The sequence below is a fragment of the Solanum verrucosum genome, unplaced genomic scaffold (genome assembly GCF_900185275.1).
Source record: "Solanum verrucosum unplaced genomic scaffold, falcon-dt-bn FXZP01000048.1, whole genome shotgun sequence".
Classification (NCBI taxonomy): Eukaryota; Viridiplantae; Streptophyta; class Magnoliopsida; order Solanales; family Solanaceae; genus Solanum; species Solanum verrucosum.
The window spans coordinates 869,229-889,380 of record NW_026020157.1 but is presented as its reverse complement, the minus strand read 5'-3'; the positions used below and the strand labels follow the sequence as shown (position 1 = coordinate 889,380).

The window sequence follows — 20,152 nt, the reverse complement described above, 5'->3', positions numbered from 1 at the left end:
ACATGCTGTACATTGTTTAACATTCTTGAAACCACCCACTAGATGTTGTTTGTGTCGAGTTATTCCACCATTAAAAGTACTCCCACAAAAGTTACAATTAACCGAATCTTTCGTTGCTCCTTGAGTACCATAATTCCATCCAATGTCCCTCTTTTTGCTAGCATCCGCCATAGAATTCACTATTGTACAATACAACATATACTATATTAATTAGTAATTACTATTAATTACTATAGAAGAATTTTTTTTAAAATAAAATAATAGGCAGCACAGTAAAAGGCTGAAAGCAGTAGCATTCAGTAGCATATTACAGTGAACAAATGTTACTTTAATAAAAAAAAATAAAATATTACAGTGAATTCACTATTGTACAATACAACATATAGTCATATACTATATTAATTAGTAATTACTATAGAAGAATTTTTAAAAAATAAAATAATAGGCAGCACAGTAAAAGGCTGAAAGCAGTAACATTCAGCAGCATATTACAGTGAACAAATGTTACTTTTATAAAAAAAATAAAATATTACAGTGAATTCACTATTGTATAATACAACATATAGTCATATACCATATTAATTAGTAATTACTATTAATTACTATAGAAGAATTTTTAAAAAAAATAAAATAATAGGCAGCACAGTAAAAAGCTGAAAGCAGTAGCATTCAGCAGCATATTACAGTGAACAAATGTTACTTTTATCAAAAAAAATAAATATTACAGTGAACAAAGAAAACAGAGCATTGAAGAAAAAGAGGAAACAAACAGAGCAGAGAAGGCAGAACCGCAGAAAGCAATAGTATCTCAAATTTTTATTTTTTTTGAGAAAGCAGTTGAAGGAGAAAGTAAGAGAAGACGAGGACTGAAGGAGAAGAAGAAAGAAAAGAGGCCATACCTTTCAATTCGCGCAAGTTGACTGAAGGAGAAGAGAATCGCGAGGTTGAAGGAGAAGAGAATCGCGAGGTTGAAGGAGAAGAGAATCGCGAGGTTGAAGGAGAAGAAGAGTATCGCAAGTCGTGACTGAAGGAGAAGAAGAGAATCGCGAGGTTGAAGGAGAAGAGAGTCGCGTCTGAGTCCCAATTTTGGAAATATGAAAAAAAAAACCCTAATTTTGACTAATATTATTAAGTCAAGACCTTTTTAAAATTTTAATACTAAAAGGCGCCGCCATTCACGTCGCCTTTACGTCGCCTCACGTCGCCTCACATCGCCTAATTGATCTCGCCGCGCCTCACTGGGAAATGGCGCGACATGCTCGCCTCGCCTCGCCTTCTCGCCTTTGGCGAATGGCGAGCGCCATTAAGAACACTGCATGGACCACCTAACTCTTTATGTGCTAAAAAGATATGGTTGATTGAAGTTGACTTAAAACTAGAAAGTGATGGGTGACTCAAACGAATTTTTCTCTTTAGTCCTTTTTGAAACTCGAGGTGTTGCACCTAGTGCCCTTAATACGTAGGAAAATTTAGGATCACTCGGTAAAATCTTATTCACAACGAAGAATGGTTCGAGTCTTGACTTAGAAATATTCGGGGTGTTACACTTACAAGGTATGGGACATAGAAAAAGCTTAAAATAGGATGGGCACTTCCATCTAATTTTCAAAATGCCTTTTTTGGATGTTCCAGCTTAATACCAATGTATTTAAATTCAGCTAGTAAACTTGAATACAATCGGTAAGATGATAAATGATAGCATATAGTAGTTGATTATATCAATGATGTTCCTGTTATTGACACAATAACCATGATACTTCCAATCCTTTTGGAATGTATAGTTATTCCAACAGGATTGTCAGTAGTTGAGCTTTTGTGAAGACATCTTTTCCAACTTCAGTTCATTAGAGCAATGCTCAACTAACGACACTTAATTTTCATCAATTTATGATTTAATAACTATACAGAAATCAACTTTCACGTAGAAAATTCAACTTTATAACTGTAATATAAGCTACTGCATCTTTATTTTAATTGTCCTTTTAAAATAGTCTAGTTTATTGAAAACCTAGAAAGAAAATATTACTAATGATATGAAGAACTTTTTAATTACAAAGGCAATGATATTCATATCAATAATCTGACCACGAATATAATACATAAATTAGTACAACTGAAGGTGAAGTTTTCCCTCATCATAAATGGTAACACTGAAGATTTCTTTCAGTCCCAAAGGGGTCTCGGACAGGGAGATCCTATGTCTCCATTCCTATTCTTAATAGCCATGGAGGGACTGAATCATATGTTCAGGAAGGCAAAGACAAATGGATGGGGAGAGGTTTTAGTGCACAAGCAGGGAGAGGGGAGGAACTGGAGAGATCACACACTTATTTTATGCTGATGATGCTCTTATATTCTGTGAGGCGGAGGAGACACATATTAGACATTTAAGAGCTATACTCTCTATATTTGAGGGCATATTAGGCCTCCATGTCATCTGGTTGAAGAGTCATCTCTTCCTTATCAATAATGTTGACAATCTGTTTGGGCTAGCTGAAGCATTGGGTTGCCTAGTAGATGCACTACCAACAAAACACTGGGACTGCCTTTGGGAGCAAAGAACAAAGAGCTGGAAGTGTGGTATGTGCTGTTGAAGAGACGTGAGAGGAAACTAGCCAGCACCTGTCTCTGGGAAGCAGGGTAACACTCATCAAATCAGTGTTGGATGGTCTGCCTACTTACATGATGAGCTTATTTCCAGTCCCCAAGAACATTGAGGCAAAGACTCGGCGATCCGCCGATGGGCAAGCTTCATCGCCAATCAACTGCTTCAGCTTTTGAATTCTTGACTTCTAAGTTGGCGAACCCGATAGATGTCACCGAATGGACTTGACTTCATTCTCCAGTTGTTCTGATCATTTAGGCGAGCTGGATCGAGCTCGCCGTTCCATTCGGCGCATCGCCAAACTGCACTTTGGTTCGCCGAGTTGGCTTAGTTCATGAGCCAACTCGCTGGATCTTTTGGCGAGCTAGAAGCTCACTCAGCGAGTCACTGAGTGATTTTTGCGAGCTCCTGCCCTTCTTTTCTTAAGCTTTTCCAACGTTTTCACTTCTTTTCACAATGTAATGTCCTTGCCTTGTTCTTAAGCCTTCATTGCTGCACATAAACAATTTAACATCAGTTATGAACTCAAAATAGGCGTTGAGGACACTAATTCATTAAGCAACAAGCCCTAAATGAGTCAAAATTCCCGACTCATTAGACATCATCACCTTTGTACAATGCTCTTAGGCTTCATAAGCCATTGTTCTATAAGTCGATGCCTCATGATGGTTCTGATTTCTAATCTAATACCACAGGAATCATAGAACCAGAGATGTTTCGAAAACAAGAGTTGCTCTCTGCAGAAATTGAAGATGAACTGTCTAGTCCTTTTCTTTTTTTGGTGTAAACACGAATATCCTCAAGAAGAAGACGATATTCCTAGTATTTTAGATTATTTATGAAGCTTAGTAGGGACACTCCTCCCTCTGTAATTTTGTTGTAAGTATTACTGGAATACTTTTCTGAGTATTCCTTTTGTTCATAATACAAGTTACCTTTTTCAAAAAAAAAAAGAATCATAGGAAGTTTTTTCATACCTACCTTGGTTGCTACCTCACTCTACATAATTGGTGCTCCGGATCTTACTCATTATGAGTTCTACAACAGAGCAAATAAAAGGCCCCTGGATGTTGAATTGTGGAATTACTATTAGTTGGAATTACACTACCCTCCACTCATTGGATTACACTGGATATGTTGTTATTTTACTATCAATAGAGAGTTAATTGCATAGTTAACTCTTCATGAAAAGTGAAATCTTGAATAGAAACTTCCTATGCCTTATTTTTTTACTAAACAAATTCTTATTGTTCCTTCTACTAAATTTTCTCCTGGCCCACCACATGTAAATTTCCTATGTGACCATCCTATTCTACAAGCCGAGATTTACTCAAATTAGTCATTGCAACTTAATATAACTATAATTTAACAAAAAAAACACAAATTTCTAGATTGATAGCCTTGAATTGAGGAAACAATACCTAAAACAATAGATTTTGCTTAACCTTGTTATGTGGAATACAAATGAGTATTTGTGATACTTAGGTAAGTTTAAAATCAGCTACTTCCAAAGAAGATAAAATTTGGCTACTACATCATAAAAAAATCATTATTTCTAGCTACTAAATTTGATCTTTATTTCACTCAGCTAAAACAACACTCATTTAGAGTGATGCAATAGAGAGTGAATAAGGAGATCTAAAAGAGGGAAAAGAGATGAGAGAGTCTATGTTTCTAGACATAGGTTTAATACGTCAGACATAGCATGTAACATGCTATAATTAACCAACAGATTAAACTACTTACCTTGTGTATTGAATCAATATTGGAAGGGCTGCAATATTGAATCGTTCTTGTGAGTCCAAATGGTAGATTGGAAACATGGAAGCCTTGCGTAACCTGATTCCCAGCTACCACGTATCAATTAAAGCTCACAGTTGTGTTGGCGCTGAAAGAGGTCATTCCTAAGCTAAGTTGCGCGAACTCTTCACTTCGATGCCACACCCGTGTCGGATTCTCCAAAAATACACTACTTTTGGAGAATCCAACTCACACCCATTGACATTTGTGAAGAGTTTGAGCAACATAGTTCCTATGTATTCTTGAAAGTTGAAGAAGGAGAATAGAAGGTTGTTTTGTTTTGGAGAATAGCCGAAGATTCTACTTCTGTTTTGGAGAAGAGAGGATGTTTCTAGGTCACACGTGGAGTGAGCACAATTAAAGAATTTTAATGAATAATGAAAAGGCAATTGACATTAGGCATTGACCTAGCTCTCAATGAACTTACTAATGAGTCGACATAAAAATTAGTTCAAGAACTCAAGTATTAACACCAAATTACTAGAATATACATCCACAAATAGGTCCAAATAATGGAAATGGAAGAAATTGACTAGAGACGAAAACGGAAAGTGATTTTTTTGTGGCTGAAAACGAAAAAAAAGAAGCAATCAAATTGGATACGGACAGAATTCTGAATGAGATATTTTAAAAGTTGAAAAGAATTCTAAAGCAAGTTCAATTACAACCATTATCTGTTTTAACTAAGTGTTTAATGTATCCTTCAACTCCGACAACCATGAAATTCAGCCACAAAAATGAGATTTTTAAAGAGAACTTGAAAAGGCAATAATTTTTTTTTGTCATCAAATAAATAAATAAAAATAATGCAGAAGATGAAAGTGAAAAAAAACAGAATATTTAGGAGAAAAAAAGAGGAGGATACCTGAACTTGTAAGCCAGTTGAAAGGATGAAGAAAAGTGAGTATTTCTTGATATTCTGAAAGCTCTATGAATGAAAGAGACTGCTTTAGTCGTAAGCAAGAGAGAATGGATACTTGTAGGGTTATGATTGCAATTGGAATATTATCAAGTGAAATTAATAAGTTCTTGATCGTTCTTGGTTCACTCTCGAGAGGGTACTTCTTGTTTATGTTTGGATCCATGATTGGATTTGGGGTTTGGAGAGATTGGCGAAGAAGAAGAGGGAAGTGACAGATACAGAGAACAATCTGGAATGGGAATGAAATAGGAGTTCATGGTTTGCTAAAAAATCAGTCATACATAATTCAGTTTACCCTTGAATAATGAGCATATTTAAATGTTTGCCCTTGGTTGTTCCAAGTTTCACCTTTCTAAATATAGTTTAATTGTTACTCATGCTACTACATAATTTAATTTGTATTTTACTAGATTCTGTCACCTCTATTTCAAGCCTTGTTTGGGTGACCGCCACTCCATTATTTCTCTTTTTATTTTCTATGACTGAATGTTTTGTTTGTGTTAAGTGCAGGATCATCAGGATATCGCCGTTTGCTAATCGTTTGTCATTCGATGCTCCTCCAGCAGTTCAGCGGCTTAGGTGTCTGGCAAACTATGAAGCCCTTAGATTTTTAAACCCCATTTTGAGTTTAGGACAAACATTGGTTGCAAGAATGAAAGACCGAAGTGCAAATAATAGTGGGAAGTATATATCTGTGCATCTTCGCTTTGAGGAGGTTAGTTTTCAAGTAGTGCAAACTGATGAGCATGCATACTTTATGTAGTTCATATGATAGCATAGACTTCCGAGGGTAAATAGTCTTGATCACTTTTTCGTGCAGGATATGGTTGCTTTCTCTTGTTGTATATATGATGGTGGAGATAAAGAGAAAATAGATATGGATGCTGCAAGAGAGAGAGGATGGAGGGGCAAATTCACAAAACGTGGTAAAGTGATTCATCCTGGAGCAATCAGGATCAACGGAAAGTGTCCCTTAACGCCATTAGAGGTAATATTTTTTTGTCTTGTTGGCTAGATATTCAGTTGACTTCCTTATTCTGTTTCTTATTGTCAACTCAGTTGACTAAACCTTTATTTTTTTTTCTCATCTGACGAAACGCTGGAAATAATAACTTAAGTAAAAGTAAAACCTTTTGTTTTGGATGTTTTAATGCCTTTCATTTCTTAGGGCTTGCTTTGAGCAGCCTGTGAGTTCGTTGTAAGATTACCTTTACCAAAGAATATTTTTGAAAAGTTATGTTTGACAAAGTGATGTGCAAGAGATGCTTGTGAAGATAAGATAGCTACATAACCATTTCAAAAACAAATTAGATAGTTGCATAAGATGTACTTGTGAGAAAGAGAAAGAAATAAGAGAAACTTCAGCTTGATTATTCTCTGAAGCCATTGGGGTTTAGATATCTATGTACATACACTAAGAAAGGAAAGAAAATAAAAATACATAATTATAGGAGTAAATCAAGTTGCACTATATTTGCAAGATCCTAAAATATTCTACAATACCCACGAGATTTTAACATTCCTCAAGTTGGTTCATATTAACCATATTTACCAAACTTATTACAAATGTAACTAATACGAGAACCAGTTAGGTACATGGTGAATATATGAGCTGATCATTTGACTTCGCGAACTTTGTAGTTATGTCTCTTAAAATAGTTTTTCTCTGACGAAGAGAAAATGATCTCAATGTGTTTAGTTCTCACATGAAACATCAGATTTGGTGCAATATGATGAGTAACTTGGTTATCTCACACAAGCAACTCCAACCACCAACGCCGTCTCAAATTAAGATCCTTCCCGTTGAATATGTACTGTAGGCTACAATGATGAATGAAGATCTCACAATGAACACCATAAAGATAATGCCTCCAAATCTTCAAAGCAAAAACTACCGCCACTAATTCCAAGTCATGTGTGGGGTAGTTCTTCTCGTGAACCTTTCATTGCCTAGAAGCATATCCAATAACCTTGCCATGCTGCATCAACTCACACAATATATTGTAAAGCCCTCGCCCTCTACAGGAAAATTCAGAATTGGAGCTGAAGTCAATAGGTGATGTAAGACGAGATACAACATAGATAGGTCCAAGAGATAATTAAGAAATTGAGGGGACATAGAAGAGAAAGAAAGTACAATCCCACAATTGAAGTAAATTAGAGACCAACAAATAGATTTGTGTTTCTCTAGTTTGAATAAACAACTGTAAGATTAAATTCAAGGAAGAAGAGAATTGAACTCATACATGAATAATCTTACTAAAAGATATTCAAGAGAGATCAAATGTAGAGACAAAAACCCACAATACTCACCAGTGTTCACCTAAAAATATTATTTACCCAAATAATCTTCATTCTATTTTATTTATACTATGGCTCGTTTGGTGTGAGGGATAAGAATAAATAATCCTGGGATAAAAAAATAGTCGTGGGATAAAATTTTGATGTCTTGTTTGGTTGACATGTTTGGGATAACTTATCCCACCATTTATAACATAGTGATGGGATAAGTTATCCTAGGATAACTAAGATAACTAATCCCAAGATAATTAATCTTGGGATAAGTAGTTCCCAACCAAACGACCCCTTAGAGTTAACTAAGATAAGAAAAGACATAAATGCCCTTAATTACAATGCTATGACAAAAAAGATCCTAAAAACATATTGATATTCTTTTCTTGTATTGGTTCTTGATTTCCACACACCGAAACACTCTAAGCTCTTGATGTCAAGTAGAAATCCTTCCATGCAATGAGTACTTCCCAAACTTACATTTGACCTTGAATTCAAACCTTGCAAAACATAGAAGGGAATTAATACCCACGCCAAAAAATTAGCTTCCAAACAAGTTACATACCACTTCCAAAAATGCACACTTTTATGATAGCGCCAAGAATCATGAAATTCTATAAAAATCACTTTTTCAAGCGTAATATCAAGAATTTGACTCAAAAGTATACCATAATCATAAAATAGCTAAAAGAAACCAATAATTCTAAATATTAGCTTTCAAATCAAAATTAGTTTCTTTAGAAACTTGGACCAAGTAGTTCCTCAATTCACAATTTGATGGTACTCTTCTAATCACAAAATTAAGAGAATTAACAATATCATTCACAACCCTTAAATGCAAAGTAAGCATTCCCCGGATCAAACACAAATATCGATCACAAAACTTTCTTGAGTTTCTCCCTTTTTTTTTTTGGTTAAAGAGTTTCTCACTTAGTAACTCACAACATGAATCAAATAACAACATTAAATAGTTTTCACTAATCATAACAACATCACTACTGTAAAGTTCAAAGACAGAAGTTTACCTTCATGGCTTTAGAAGGTGCAAATATAAGCACTAGCCATTCAAACAAATCATTCTTGGCTTTAGAAGACAAAGATACCTCAAACCTTTTTGTAGCCCAAGAAGATTCTCCCATGGTAGATCCTCTCTTGATGTTGTTTCACAAATAAATCAAGAATGTTAGTAAATTCATCAAAAGAAGGATTATTACATTTATACCCATATTTGGCAATGCTTCAAATGGATCATATTTACATTTCTTTCTAGAAGCATTCAATAAACCGACCCAAAGCATTTCCTCAAAAGTAAATCTAGAGTAAGTGAATAAATTGACACACAAGCTAGCATCTATCAATTTACGTAGTACTTTCTCCCTTGCCTCCCTCATTCTTTAAATGACATTCTTCATCTTTAGAGGACTTTTGAAAATATGATGTGCTTTCAACAAATATTTTGGGAGCTAGCTTGCTAACATCCAAACAATTGACACCCTCAAGTAAGCCACAAGAATCATTTTCACAAGTCATGCACTCTTTAAATTTTGAATCATCACTTTCATCAAGTGCGCACAAGACAAGGAATGAATCATTCAATCGGACTTCATCAATATTGTTCACATCTTTAAAGTTTAAACTCAATTTTCAAATTATGATCAATGTGAATCATACAATCAAGATTAGGACAACTCAAAGGACTCACATTATCAACACAAATATCACCTTTCAAACCTTCTTGAATATTTTCACCAAATAAAGGATTGTAAAATATTTTGAATTTGACATTCCTTAGGCTCAAAAAGGATATCGTCACACTTCCCTTGCTCTATTTCAAGATGACTATCACAAAGTATATTCATGTCCTCACTAGAGAAATAATTTAACTATTAAATTCACTAGCAAAGAGACATGCATTATCAATCACATTTTTAGTGTTCCTAGTAGCTAAAGAAAAAATAAATTCACCTTCATCACAAAAATTCAAGGAAACATTTTGTATCTCATGTTTTTTCATACTTGGCATAACAATAACTTCAAACTTTTTATGCTCACAATCAATGACAATTTTAACTCTACAATCATATGGAACTAGTGTATGGTCAAATCCATTTGCATATTAACACAAAGTATAGAATCATCAACCTCACCCAAAGACCGTCTAACATTCACACTCAAGTCACTAGCAAGTACATTTGAAGTGACTAGAGAGTTAGGGTTAGCCTTTTTACCGTGATAAGCACTTAAAGAATCTTCTTTACCTTGATCTTCTAAAATTAAGCTCACTTGCTCACTTGAAGAAGTAGTCTCAACTTTACATGCATCATGCAATTCTTAAGTTTCTTTCCATGTTAAGTTTTCCTTTTGTGCTCTTCTTCAAGAATACCTACAAAAGAATTGAAAACATTAGAAGAACCAGAATTCAAAAGGTTAGAGTTAGAATAAGAAAATCTCACTCACACTCTCTTGTTTTTCTCTTATCTCATCTTCTTTTCTCTCACTTGCCTCACTTTTCTTTATTTCATCTAGTGACACTCTACTCTCATTTTTCAACTCTCTTTTCTTTTGTGCTTGTAGCCACTCCCTCACTTCATTCAAAATATCCTTTCCTTTTGATCTTTTGAGTTGTCACTATTCATCTTTTTACTCCTAGGGTTGTAAAAGGCGAGCCCTTATCGCCTTTGGCGAGAGGTGAGGCAAGGCCTTGTCGTCTATTACTAGCGAGGCGAGGCGATCTCGCAAAGGCGAGAATAGGCATGTGGTGACGTGGCGAGGCGACAGAGACGTCGCCTTTTTACTTTATTTTTTAAACAGGCCTGATTTAAAATTAAAAGGCGATATTAGGGTTTGTTTGGTGTTTTGGACAAACCCGACTCTGTTCTCCCTTTTTTCTCTCCAGTTCACAATTGTGACCTTCAGGGTTTCATGTGCAGTCAGCGCTCAGCAGTGTGCAGTTTCTGTTTTTTATTTCATGCTCTGTTGTTTTATTTCTGGAGACTACTGTCTACTGCAATGTGCCTATTTTTAAAAAAATCTTGAAGAACAGACTTTTGGAGTTCTAGTATTGCTAGTCATTTGTCTTTTGAATTATTGAGTTATTCAAGTTCTTGACTTATAGTATCTACTACCTACTATTAGTTTTTGAATTGAATTTGCTAATATGTTACTGCTTTTGAGATTTTGGATATTTATATATGCAATAAAATATTTTTAGTTTTTGGTATTAATTGGTGCCTCAACTCAAAAAGGTGACGGTCAGGCAGACCCTTGTCGCATTTTCCAAATTCCTATCAAACGAAAATTTATTATGTTTGAACCAAGGATCCCATAAACACACCAAACAAGTAGACAAAGGATACACATCACACCAAATCCCCTCTTGATAGCTCCCTAGGTAAACAACAATCTTCACTTCTTCGTCAACCAACCTTCCACCAAATTTATATGGTGAACTTTTTTTATGACAAGGTATCTCCAACAACTCAACCATAGATGGATCAATGAAGTTGGTATAACACAATTTATCTACACCTAAGGTGCAATCAAAAGTGCAACCACTCTCATATTCCTCAACAATGACTTCAAATTTAGCCAAACTTCCATTAGGCTCATGCACTCTTCTTTTTGGAGAAACACTACTATAATTATCATAGGATACTTCACTATAACTTCTATAAGGAGTAGGATTATAACATGAAGTTCTCCTTTCTTCATAGTCATCCAAACCTCCCTTGTAACTTCTTGAACCCGTGTAAGACATAATTAAGACAAGAAAAGTGGTTAGAAAAAATAATGGACCTCACAATTGACTCCCTCACGTGTATCACTCAAATGTTAGCACTCAGTTTTCTTTCCACTTGTGTATACACTCAAAGGTGGTAGGATTTTAGGACCACATTCAAATGATTTCACCACTAAGGGGTATCCCTTAGTCTCTTCACGGTTCTACAATCCCAAATAACCTCAAAGCAAGCCTTCAAGTATCGGTTCAAAATGGAGTTCATGTCACTAACAAAGAAGGACAAAACACACTAATGGACTAGGAATGAAATAAACACACAACGAAACTAAAAGAGGAAAGTACTTAACAAATTGGCACGAAATGGAATACGGACACAAAACTGGATAACACTAGTATAAAATAGTACTAATTGTAATCTCAATCTCAAAAAAAAAATAATAGTACTAATTGTAATCTAGCTAAAAAATACAGAAGAAGAATAAGAAAAGCAAGCAAGGAAAAGGCTAAATTTTAAATGAAATTCAAAACAACTCATCACCTCCTTCAACAGTTGAAATTCAACACAAAACCACTTGAAATCTCACCAAAACATCTCAAATTTCAGATGAACTCCTTAAGATGTTGTCAATCTAATGAAATAACACCCACTTGAAATGGAGCTCGTTTGCGGAACCCAAAATTTAAGATCGAAGCTTCAAGATTAGTTGATAACTTTCAATGGAGCTTCTATTTCAAGTTTCCTACCCCAAATTCTGAGTAACCCCCAAATGAACTTAAAAACAATAGCAAACCAACGTGAATCAAATAGTTTCAGCTCTTTTTCTTTTTAACTCGAAGCTTCGAGTGAAGCTCAATGGAGTATAAGTTGTTGTGTCACGTTCTTTTTCCACATCCAGGTGATGGATTCAGATGTTTTCAAACTCAAAGATTAGCCAAATCCAACCAAACAATTTAAACAAGAGACCTTAAACAAATATAGCTACATCTTCACAAAATTTGCGCCGCAGCTACAATCTTCAACTATTTATATTTTTTTCCCCAACAAACCCATCAATCCCAAACAATTTTCTTCCACCAATTTCCACTTCCAGGAGTTCTCAATGATAGAGCTCAAAACATACAACTCGTAGTTCACAAACAACACCAAAACAATAAAAGGAGGGGAGATTCTCGATTGTAGAATTCAAACAACTATCTCAATAGGCAAACACAATCAAACTTTTTTTTAAAGGCTTTTTTTCCAGAAAATAATTAACTTAAGGATTAAGAATTGTAGGAAAAATTATTTAGCCTTGCTCTGATACCAATTGATGTAAGACGAGATACAACATAGATAGATTCAAGAGATAATTAAGAAATTGAGAGGAGATAGAAGATAATGAAAGAACAATCCCACAATTGAATTAAATTAGAGACCAACAAATATAGATTTGTAATCCCCTAATTTGAACAAACAATGACACCATTAAATTCAAGGAAGAAGAGAATTGAACTCAAACTCATACATGAATAATCTTACCAAAAGATATTTAAGAGAGATTCAATATGGAGACAAAAGGGATAAACCCACAATATTCAACAAGAGTGTTCACCTAAAAATAGTCTACCCAAATAATCTTCATTCTATTCTTTTTATACTTTAAGGGTCAACTAAGATAAGAAAAGATATAAATGCCCTTAATTACATGTACACCATGCTATGGCCAAATTATATTTTCTTGTATTACTTCTTGATTTCCACACTCTGTTGAAACACTCTATGCTCTTGATGGCAAATAAAAATCCTTCCATGTAATGAGAACTTCCTAAACTAGCATCAATATGGTCTTGAGCTTTTGGAAGCTTGCTTTGCTCTCAGTGATCCACTGAAAAGTCACATTCTTCAGAGTCAATTTAGTCAACGGAGATGCAATAGAAGAGAAACCTTTTACGAAATGTCTGTAGTAGCTAGTGCGTAGCCAACCCTACAAAGCTTTGAATATCGGTATGTTAAGTGATCCCGAACTGCCTCAACCTTTTCAGATCCACCATAATCAATCCCTGGACATCACGTGCCCCAAGAATGCTACAGATTCAAGTCAGAACTCACACTTGAAGAATTTGACGTACAATTGCTTATTCTTCAAGGTTTGAAGCACAATCCTCAAGAGCTGCTCGTGCTCCTCTCTCCCAGAGTAGATCAAAATATCAGCAATGAACACAATCACAAATTAAACGAATCTAAATAAGATCGAAACACTTGTTAGGGCATTCGTCAACCCAAAGGCCATGACAAGAAACTCGTTGTGGCCGTAAGAAGTCCTGAAAGCGCTTTATGAATATATGAATCCCTAATCTTCAATTGATGATAGCCCGATCTCAAGTTAATATTTGAGAATACTGAAGCACCATGAAGCTGATCGAATAAATCATTAATACGCTGTATCAGATACTTGTTCGTGATAGCCACCTTGTTTAACTACTAGTAGTCAATACACATCTGCATAGTACCATTTTTCATCATGATTTAGGCAGGAGCATTCCAAGGGGAAGCACTAGGTCTAATGAACCCCTTACTCAACAAATCCTGCAATTGGTCCTTCTCCTTCTGCTCCTTCAAGTCTGGCAGTGCTATCATATAGGGCAAAATGTAAAATGGTTAAGTGACCCGCTCTATATTAATACCAAAATCGATGTCACGATTTTTGGAATACTTGGTAAGTATGTCGGGTAGACCTCAACAAACTCACCAAAAGAACCAACTCAAGTGAGGGAGTGGCAACACTGATATCTTGAATGTGCACTAAGTTAGCCAAACACCCTTTCTCTATCATCCTCTTCACTCTCAAAGCATGACTAACCGTACCCTTCCACACCACACGAGGAAACCAGGCATAACCGAGGTAACAATCTTGGCGTGACAATCAAAGATAGCCATGATAAGGAGATAGCCAATCCATACCCAATATCACATCAAGGTCCACTATACCGAGAATGATAAGATCCATATGAAACTAGATTGATACACTCTATCCATTACTAATTTATCACCTACAGGGGTAGAAACACAAATATGTGTTGTCAAGGAATCACACATCATACACGTAGCAAAATATGCAGACACATAGGGATAAGTAAATCCTGGATCTAATAAAATTGAGGCTGATCAATGAACAGGAATCTAAAGGCAAGTAGAACCAATAAGACAAGAATGATAGAACTAAAGGCAAGTAAAATTAAGGAGGCTGCACATGAACTAGAAATTAAGGGTTGGACAAGCACTTAACAATTAACTTAAGAATGAAAGTTGAATAACCATGCTGAACGTACCAAACAATGCTCGAGGAGAATATTTCAAGCCAATGATGGATCTACGTTACGAGTTTATAGGACCACTAGGCACCTTCTGAGAAATAAACAAGTTGGTTGCTTCACAGATACTTCATCCTCGAGATCACCTAGGAAAAACATTTGTGTCCAATTGATAAAAAGGCCAATGACGAACAATTATTAGAATGAAGTTATTTGCATTTTTCGATAAAATCTGGTCCAAATCCCTAACTAGAGGTAACGACCTCGAACCGAAAAACATTAGTCTCAGATGGGGAATAACGGCCTCGAACCGTCAACATCAACCTCAGACTGGAGATAACGGCCTCAAACTATCAACATCAGTCTCAAACTAGAAGTAACGACCTCAAACCATGAGTAACCCATAAAGGGGCTGCCTACCTAGCCTATAAACTCCAGGAGCACCAGCAAGACCAAAAGCATGAAAGAAATGGTGTTGATGCATCGGGTAGTCAAGTGAAAACTGAGCGCATCCTAGATGCCTCTAGTATCTCAAGTAGGAAAGAAGCATGTCCCTGACGCCTCGTAATCTCAAAAATCAATAAGTCAAGTGATCCAGGTGGTACGACTCTTGTAAAAACCAGTTTAGAATAAAAATCAAGTAAAATAGTATCTCATCATGAACGATAAATATGCTAATGCATGGGTCGGGATCGTACCACAAAATCTGTGAGAATGAGCAAACAATGCAATGCATGTCATCACCAGCATTCAAACAAGAAACTCAAAATCAAATAATTATATAGCCAATGAAGCCACACAACCAGAGAGTACTAACCTGGGATCCAACTTGTCCTCACATATGGCCTTGGGCCCAACAGTATAATCATAAGCTCAATAAGGATACAACATTTCCACCACTAATCAACAAGCGAAGGGATCAAGAAGAGATTTCAAATCAAGAAAGGGGGAGCAAACTCAAGGGACGATGCCCTACCCCAATACACCGCTCTAGTCCCAGATTGACTACAACTAGGACTAAACCACGACTATGACGAGCCACCATGGTCATAAGCATCCATGCAAGGAGAACGACCCAACACAAGCTCTAAAGGGAGCAAACTATAACTACGAGGCAATAAAGCACAACCTAAAACATCTAATGTCCAGCCTAGTCTAAGGCAATCACGAATCAATCCTAACAAGGATAAGCAAGATCACCTTCACTACAATTGAAGCCACAGTCTAAACTAAGGATCCCAACACCCACAATAAGCCCAAGGCTCCATAAGGATGGAATAACAAGAGGAAGGCAAAATACCCAGCAAATATCATCCAAAATTACATGAAATACATATAGGGCATTATCTAAGAAGCTCAATCAAGAAAGTATATCGAAGCCTACATCAAAGCTGAACACAAGCGCTCTAAATCCACCACACACGAGCTACCTGCATCCGAAATGCCTCTAAACACTGCCAAACTTTCAAATTATCGATCACAACATCATTACAAATGTTTTGACACTAAAATCGCAACATTTGGAAATGGACTCAAAATTGCGTCAAAACGAGAATGTGGGACCCACACCGGGAATCCGAAATTGAATCCGTCAAAAGGTCCCTAAACTACGCCTCGAACTTGTGTTCCAAAATTGAACACAATTCAAGGCCCAAAAACAACCACAACAACAACATGCAAAATAACAAGAGAACCAAGCTATGGTAGCAGCTGAGCTGAAATTCACCTCAAACAAAGGCTCCTCAACAACTTCTAATCACAAACCCAAGTAGTCATGCTCCCAAAGATCACACAAGACTTCTAATCATTTAAATCAGAGCTCGAATGATGAAGAAATCGCCTTTCGAAAATAAGGGCTGAATCTAATATTTGAATTTTAGACCAAACTCGACAGTATTAAATTCTGGTCGCTAAAAGCATGCACCAGATATTAACACTTCTACTGGTTTGCTCAAACTCCGAATTCTCCGATGGGGTGCTCGGGATTCATTAGGAACCCTGTGCATGCAAATGAAGTATGCTACTTCATCGAATTCGGCATTCCAGACTCAACAGAACCATCGAAACTTCCATTCGAGGCCGTTTCGATGAAAAGTGGGTCCCAAACCCAAGTTTCGTTTTAAGCTAAAAACCACAAGACTCAAAATGAGACCGGAAGCCTAGGGAATTGCACGAAAGGTCATACTAGACCAAACTCGACATTTCAGAGCTAATTGCCTCGACGAAATTTTCATCCAAGCATGTTTACCAAGAATGTTGACCAAAGTGAACCCTTGGCTTAAGCTTTAAAGTTAAATGCCTAACGACACAAACTCACACCAGAAGTATTGAGGCCCAAACCAACTAGGCCCCTAGCCTAAAATGGACCTTCCGGAGCTGATGAAACTGTCAGAATTGCATTCTGAGGCTGTCTTCCAAAACTTTTGATTGAAGTCAACCGTTCAAGTTTCAAAGGCTCCAAAATACGGAAACTTGCACAAAATCCAAACGAATGACCTAACAACTGAACTGTCAGTCCTAGCTAGTCATAAATGACTTGGGGTCACTATTGGAAAGCTCTAAACGCGGAAAAGATCGGAAAATGAAGAAAATGACTTCGAAAAGTGGAGACTTTGACCGTAGGGATCAATTGATAGACATTTTTCTCAAGGAAGGAGGGTCATTACACAAACTATATAAGATTCACTTTTTTCCCCCTTTATATGTGATACTTGCACCTCCATAAATACATCTTAATATTGGAAATAGGGCATTTTTAACCAATCAAGTAACAAAAAGGACATTTTGGACAAAACTATTGACGACAAGGACATTTTTAGACCAAAGTATTAATTGATGTTTTTTTTTGTTCAATTTTGCATAGTTTTAAGACATTCTTGACCTTTTTATGTTTGAGGTATAATTTTGCATTTTTAAAAATTAACTGCAACATCCACTTTTTTATTTATTGACATTTTCATGTGTCAACTTCTTTGAATAGAGGTTCATTTTCAAACATTTGTTTTATTAAAAATGTATGCCCTATTAAAGTTTGTTTCATTTATAAAATATAAGGATTTTTTTGGTATAATGGCCGTTTCAAATACATGCTTCTAACAAAATGAAAAAGAATTACAAAAAATATACTCCCTCCGTCCAATTTATGTTATGTAGTTTGAGTGGGCTCAAAGTTTTAGAAATATGGAAAGACTTAGCAATGTTCCAAAACTATCCTTAAAATAAATGAATTTTTAATTAGATGAGTACACTTTTGTTGACTTCTAGTCAAATAAGTGGGACCCAACAAGGCTAAAAGATTGATAGTATCATTAAATATTTGTCAAATAAGGAAATATGTCATTTGTTTTATGGGACTGACTAAAAAGAAAAGTGTCATAAATTGGGACTGAGGGAGTATTTTTTATTGTGTACTAAAATGATAATGAATTCTTTACATACATACAGGTATTTATTATGCGAGGTACTTCATTCAATTTTATTTGCATTAGAGGAAGGTCAATCTAGGGTAGGTTGATAATTTGAAGAACCAAATAAACTTTACCTTTGTTAAACCACTTATTAATTTTAGTCAATCATTAGATATTGAAATAGAGGGAGAGAATGCCTCTTTACGTAGGGGGGGAAGTTTGATATTCTACATAATTAGAGGAACATATGACTTTTGCATACTTCTACTAGATTGTTCCAACTTTATTCATTCTCCGATTAGCTCTTTCATTTCATGTATCAAGCTTTCCTTTCCTTGGTGCCTCATCTTTTTGTGGCTAAGTTTCTTCCCACACTTATGTCAGGTTGGATTGATGTTAAGAGGGATGGGGTTTGGTAAAAGCACATCCATTTATTTAGCTTCTGGAAAGATCTATGACTCTGAGCGCCACATGAAACCACTATTAGAGATGTTTCCGCTTTTACAAACGAAAGAGATGCTAACATCCCACGAAGAACTTGCCCCATTTCAGGTCTAAATTGTTCGACTGCCTTCTCCCTGTGTTTAGTTTTACTTTTTTCTCACATTGACTCAAGTTATTGCTTCTAGAATTACTCTTCCAGGATGGCTGCTATAGACTATACTGTTTGTCTTCATAGTGAAGTATTTGTGACAACTCAAGGAGGAAATTTCCCCCACTTTCTGTTGGGTCATAGAAGATTCTTGTATGGTGGACACTCGAGGACAATTAGGCCAGACAAGAGGAAGTTAGCTTTGTTATATGATAACCCAAATATTGGGTAAGTCTGATATATTTCCATGATTCTTATTTAGATGATACTTGTCATTTGGACTGTCTATAAAGAAAATTGAATGAGTTTCTGAATTTCATTTGGGTTGTAAAAGTGTTTATTAGAGCGTTAAAGCTCCTTGAGCAGGGAAAGCTGTACTACTTGTAGTCTTTATTTGTTGATTCAATAGAAACACTACTGTCAGTTGTTGTAGTTTGAATTTGAGAGATACAGTTTCCATTTATTAATCGCTTTGGTTTACTCTGTGTCCACTCATTGAAAAGCTCATTCTGTTCTACATGCCGGATGCCAGTAAGTCACATTAGGCTGTTCTTTTTGTGGACAGCAGTCTTTGTTGCTGGTTTTATTTGAATTTGTTGACTTATTTACCCTTGCACTGATGTTTCCAGGTGGAAAAGCTTCAAGCGGCAAATGCTAAATGTACGAGCACATAGTGATTCAAAAGGAATTGAGATCAAAAGACCATCTGACTCTATATATTCAGTCCCATGCCCAGATTGCATGCGCCGCAGTAACAAGACTGAAGTTTTGAAATCATCCTTAGTGACATGATTCTGGCAATATCTTTGGTGGTGTTTCAGTATCCATTGTTTGTACGGATTTGCGCTCCTAACCTTGCCATTCTATGTCCCCCCAACACTGGAGAAGGCCCCATACCGAATCCTAGAGCAACCCTTGTTGAGAGATTTTCTTCAATTGCTCGTCAATTATTATTTTCTGGATACGAGTTAGAGTGACATTGTGCATGATAATCCGAGTAAAGGACATAGAAATGATATTGATTGCTGGGTTCCAGCTGCTGTGAATTGATACGGGATACATATTAATTCAACATTAGTTTTATGAGTAAGGATGGTGTATATTAGTTGAGAGGCTGTAGTGTTAGACTAACGCAACAGGATGAAATAAAGAAAAGACAGGTTTCCCAATTTTTAATTTTGGATACCCTTGTCTTTGCAAATATTACTTGAGTCTCTCTGTTGATATTTATCTCCACTTCTCACTACATTTATGACCTCCCCCACAACACCGTGGGATGAAATCTGTATATTAAAACAAAATCAATCTTGAATTTTCTTATTAGATGATTATTTATTTTTGGGAAAAGGGTCTGATATATCCCTCAATTTTGTCATTTAGAGTTGTGATATAACCTTCGTTATGAAAGTGGTTCATATATACCGCTATTGTTATACAAATGACTCACATATACCTTTTTTATCCTACGGGAGTTAGAAAAATATAATCCATATGGTATATTTGA

At 35.9% G+C, this 20,152-nt stretch overlaps 1 protein-coding gene across 2 annotated transcripts in view; it reads left to right on the top strand.

The window, feature by feature from the left end:
* Positions 1-19,831, top strand: part of LOC125828350 (protein ESMERALDA 1-like) — a 57,419-nt gene extending 37,588 nt beyond the window's left edge. The window contains exons 6-10 of one of the 2 annotated variants that reach the window (XR_007443043.1): positions 5,838-6,042; positions 6,148-6,315; positions 18,441-18,608; positions 18,700-18,876; positions 19,278-19,460. Coding sequence is in view for 1 of the 2 variants with exons in the window: in XM_049507661.1 (XP_049363618.1) it covers positions 5,838-6,042; positions 6,148-6,315; positions 18,441-18,608; positions 18,686-18,876; positions 19,278-19,440 (895 nt within the window). In the remaining variant the exon portion in view is untranslated. Of the gene's footprint in view, positions 1-5,837; positions 6,043-6,147; positions 6,316-18,440; positions 18,609-18,685; positions 18,877-19,277 lie in introns of both variants that reach the window. The other variant, XM_049507661.1, reaches the window with a different exon arrangement.
* Positions 19,832-20,152: the final 321 nt, after the last annotated feature.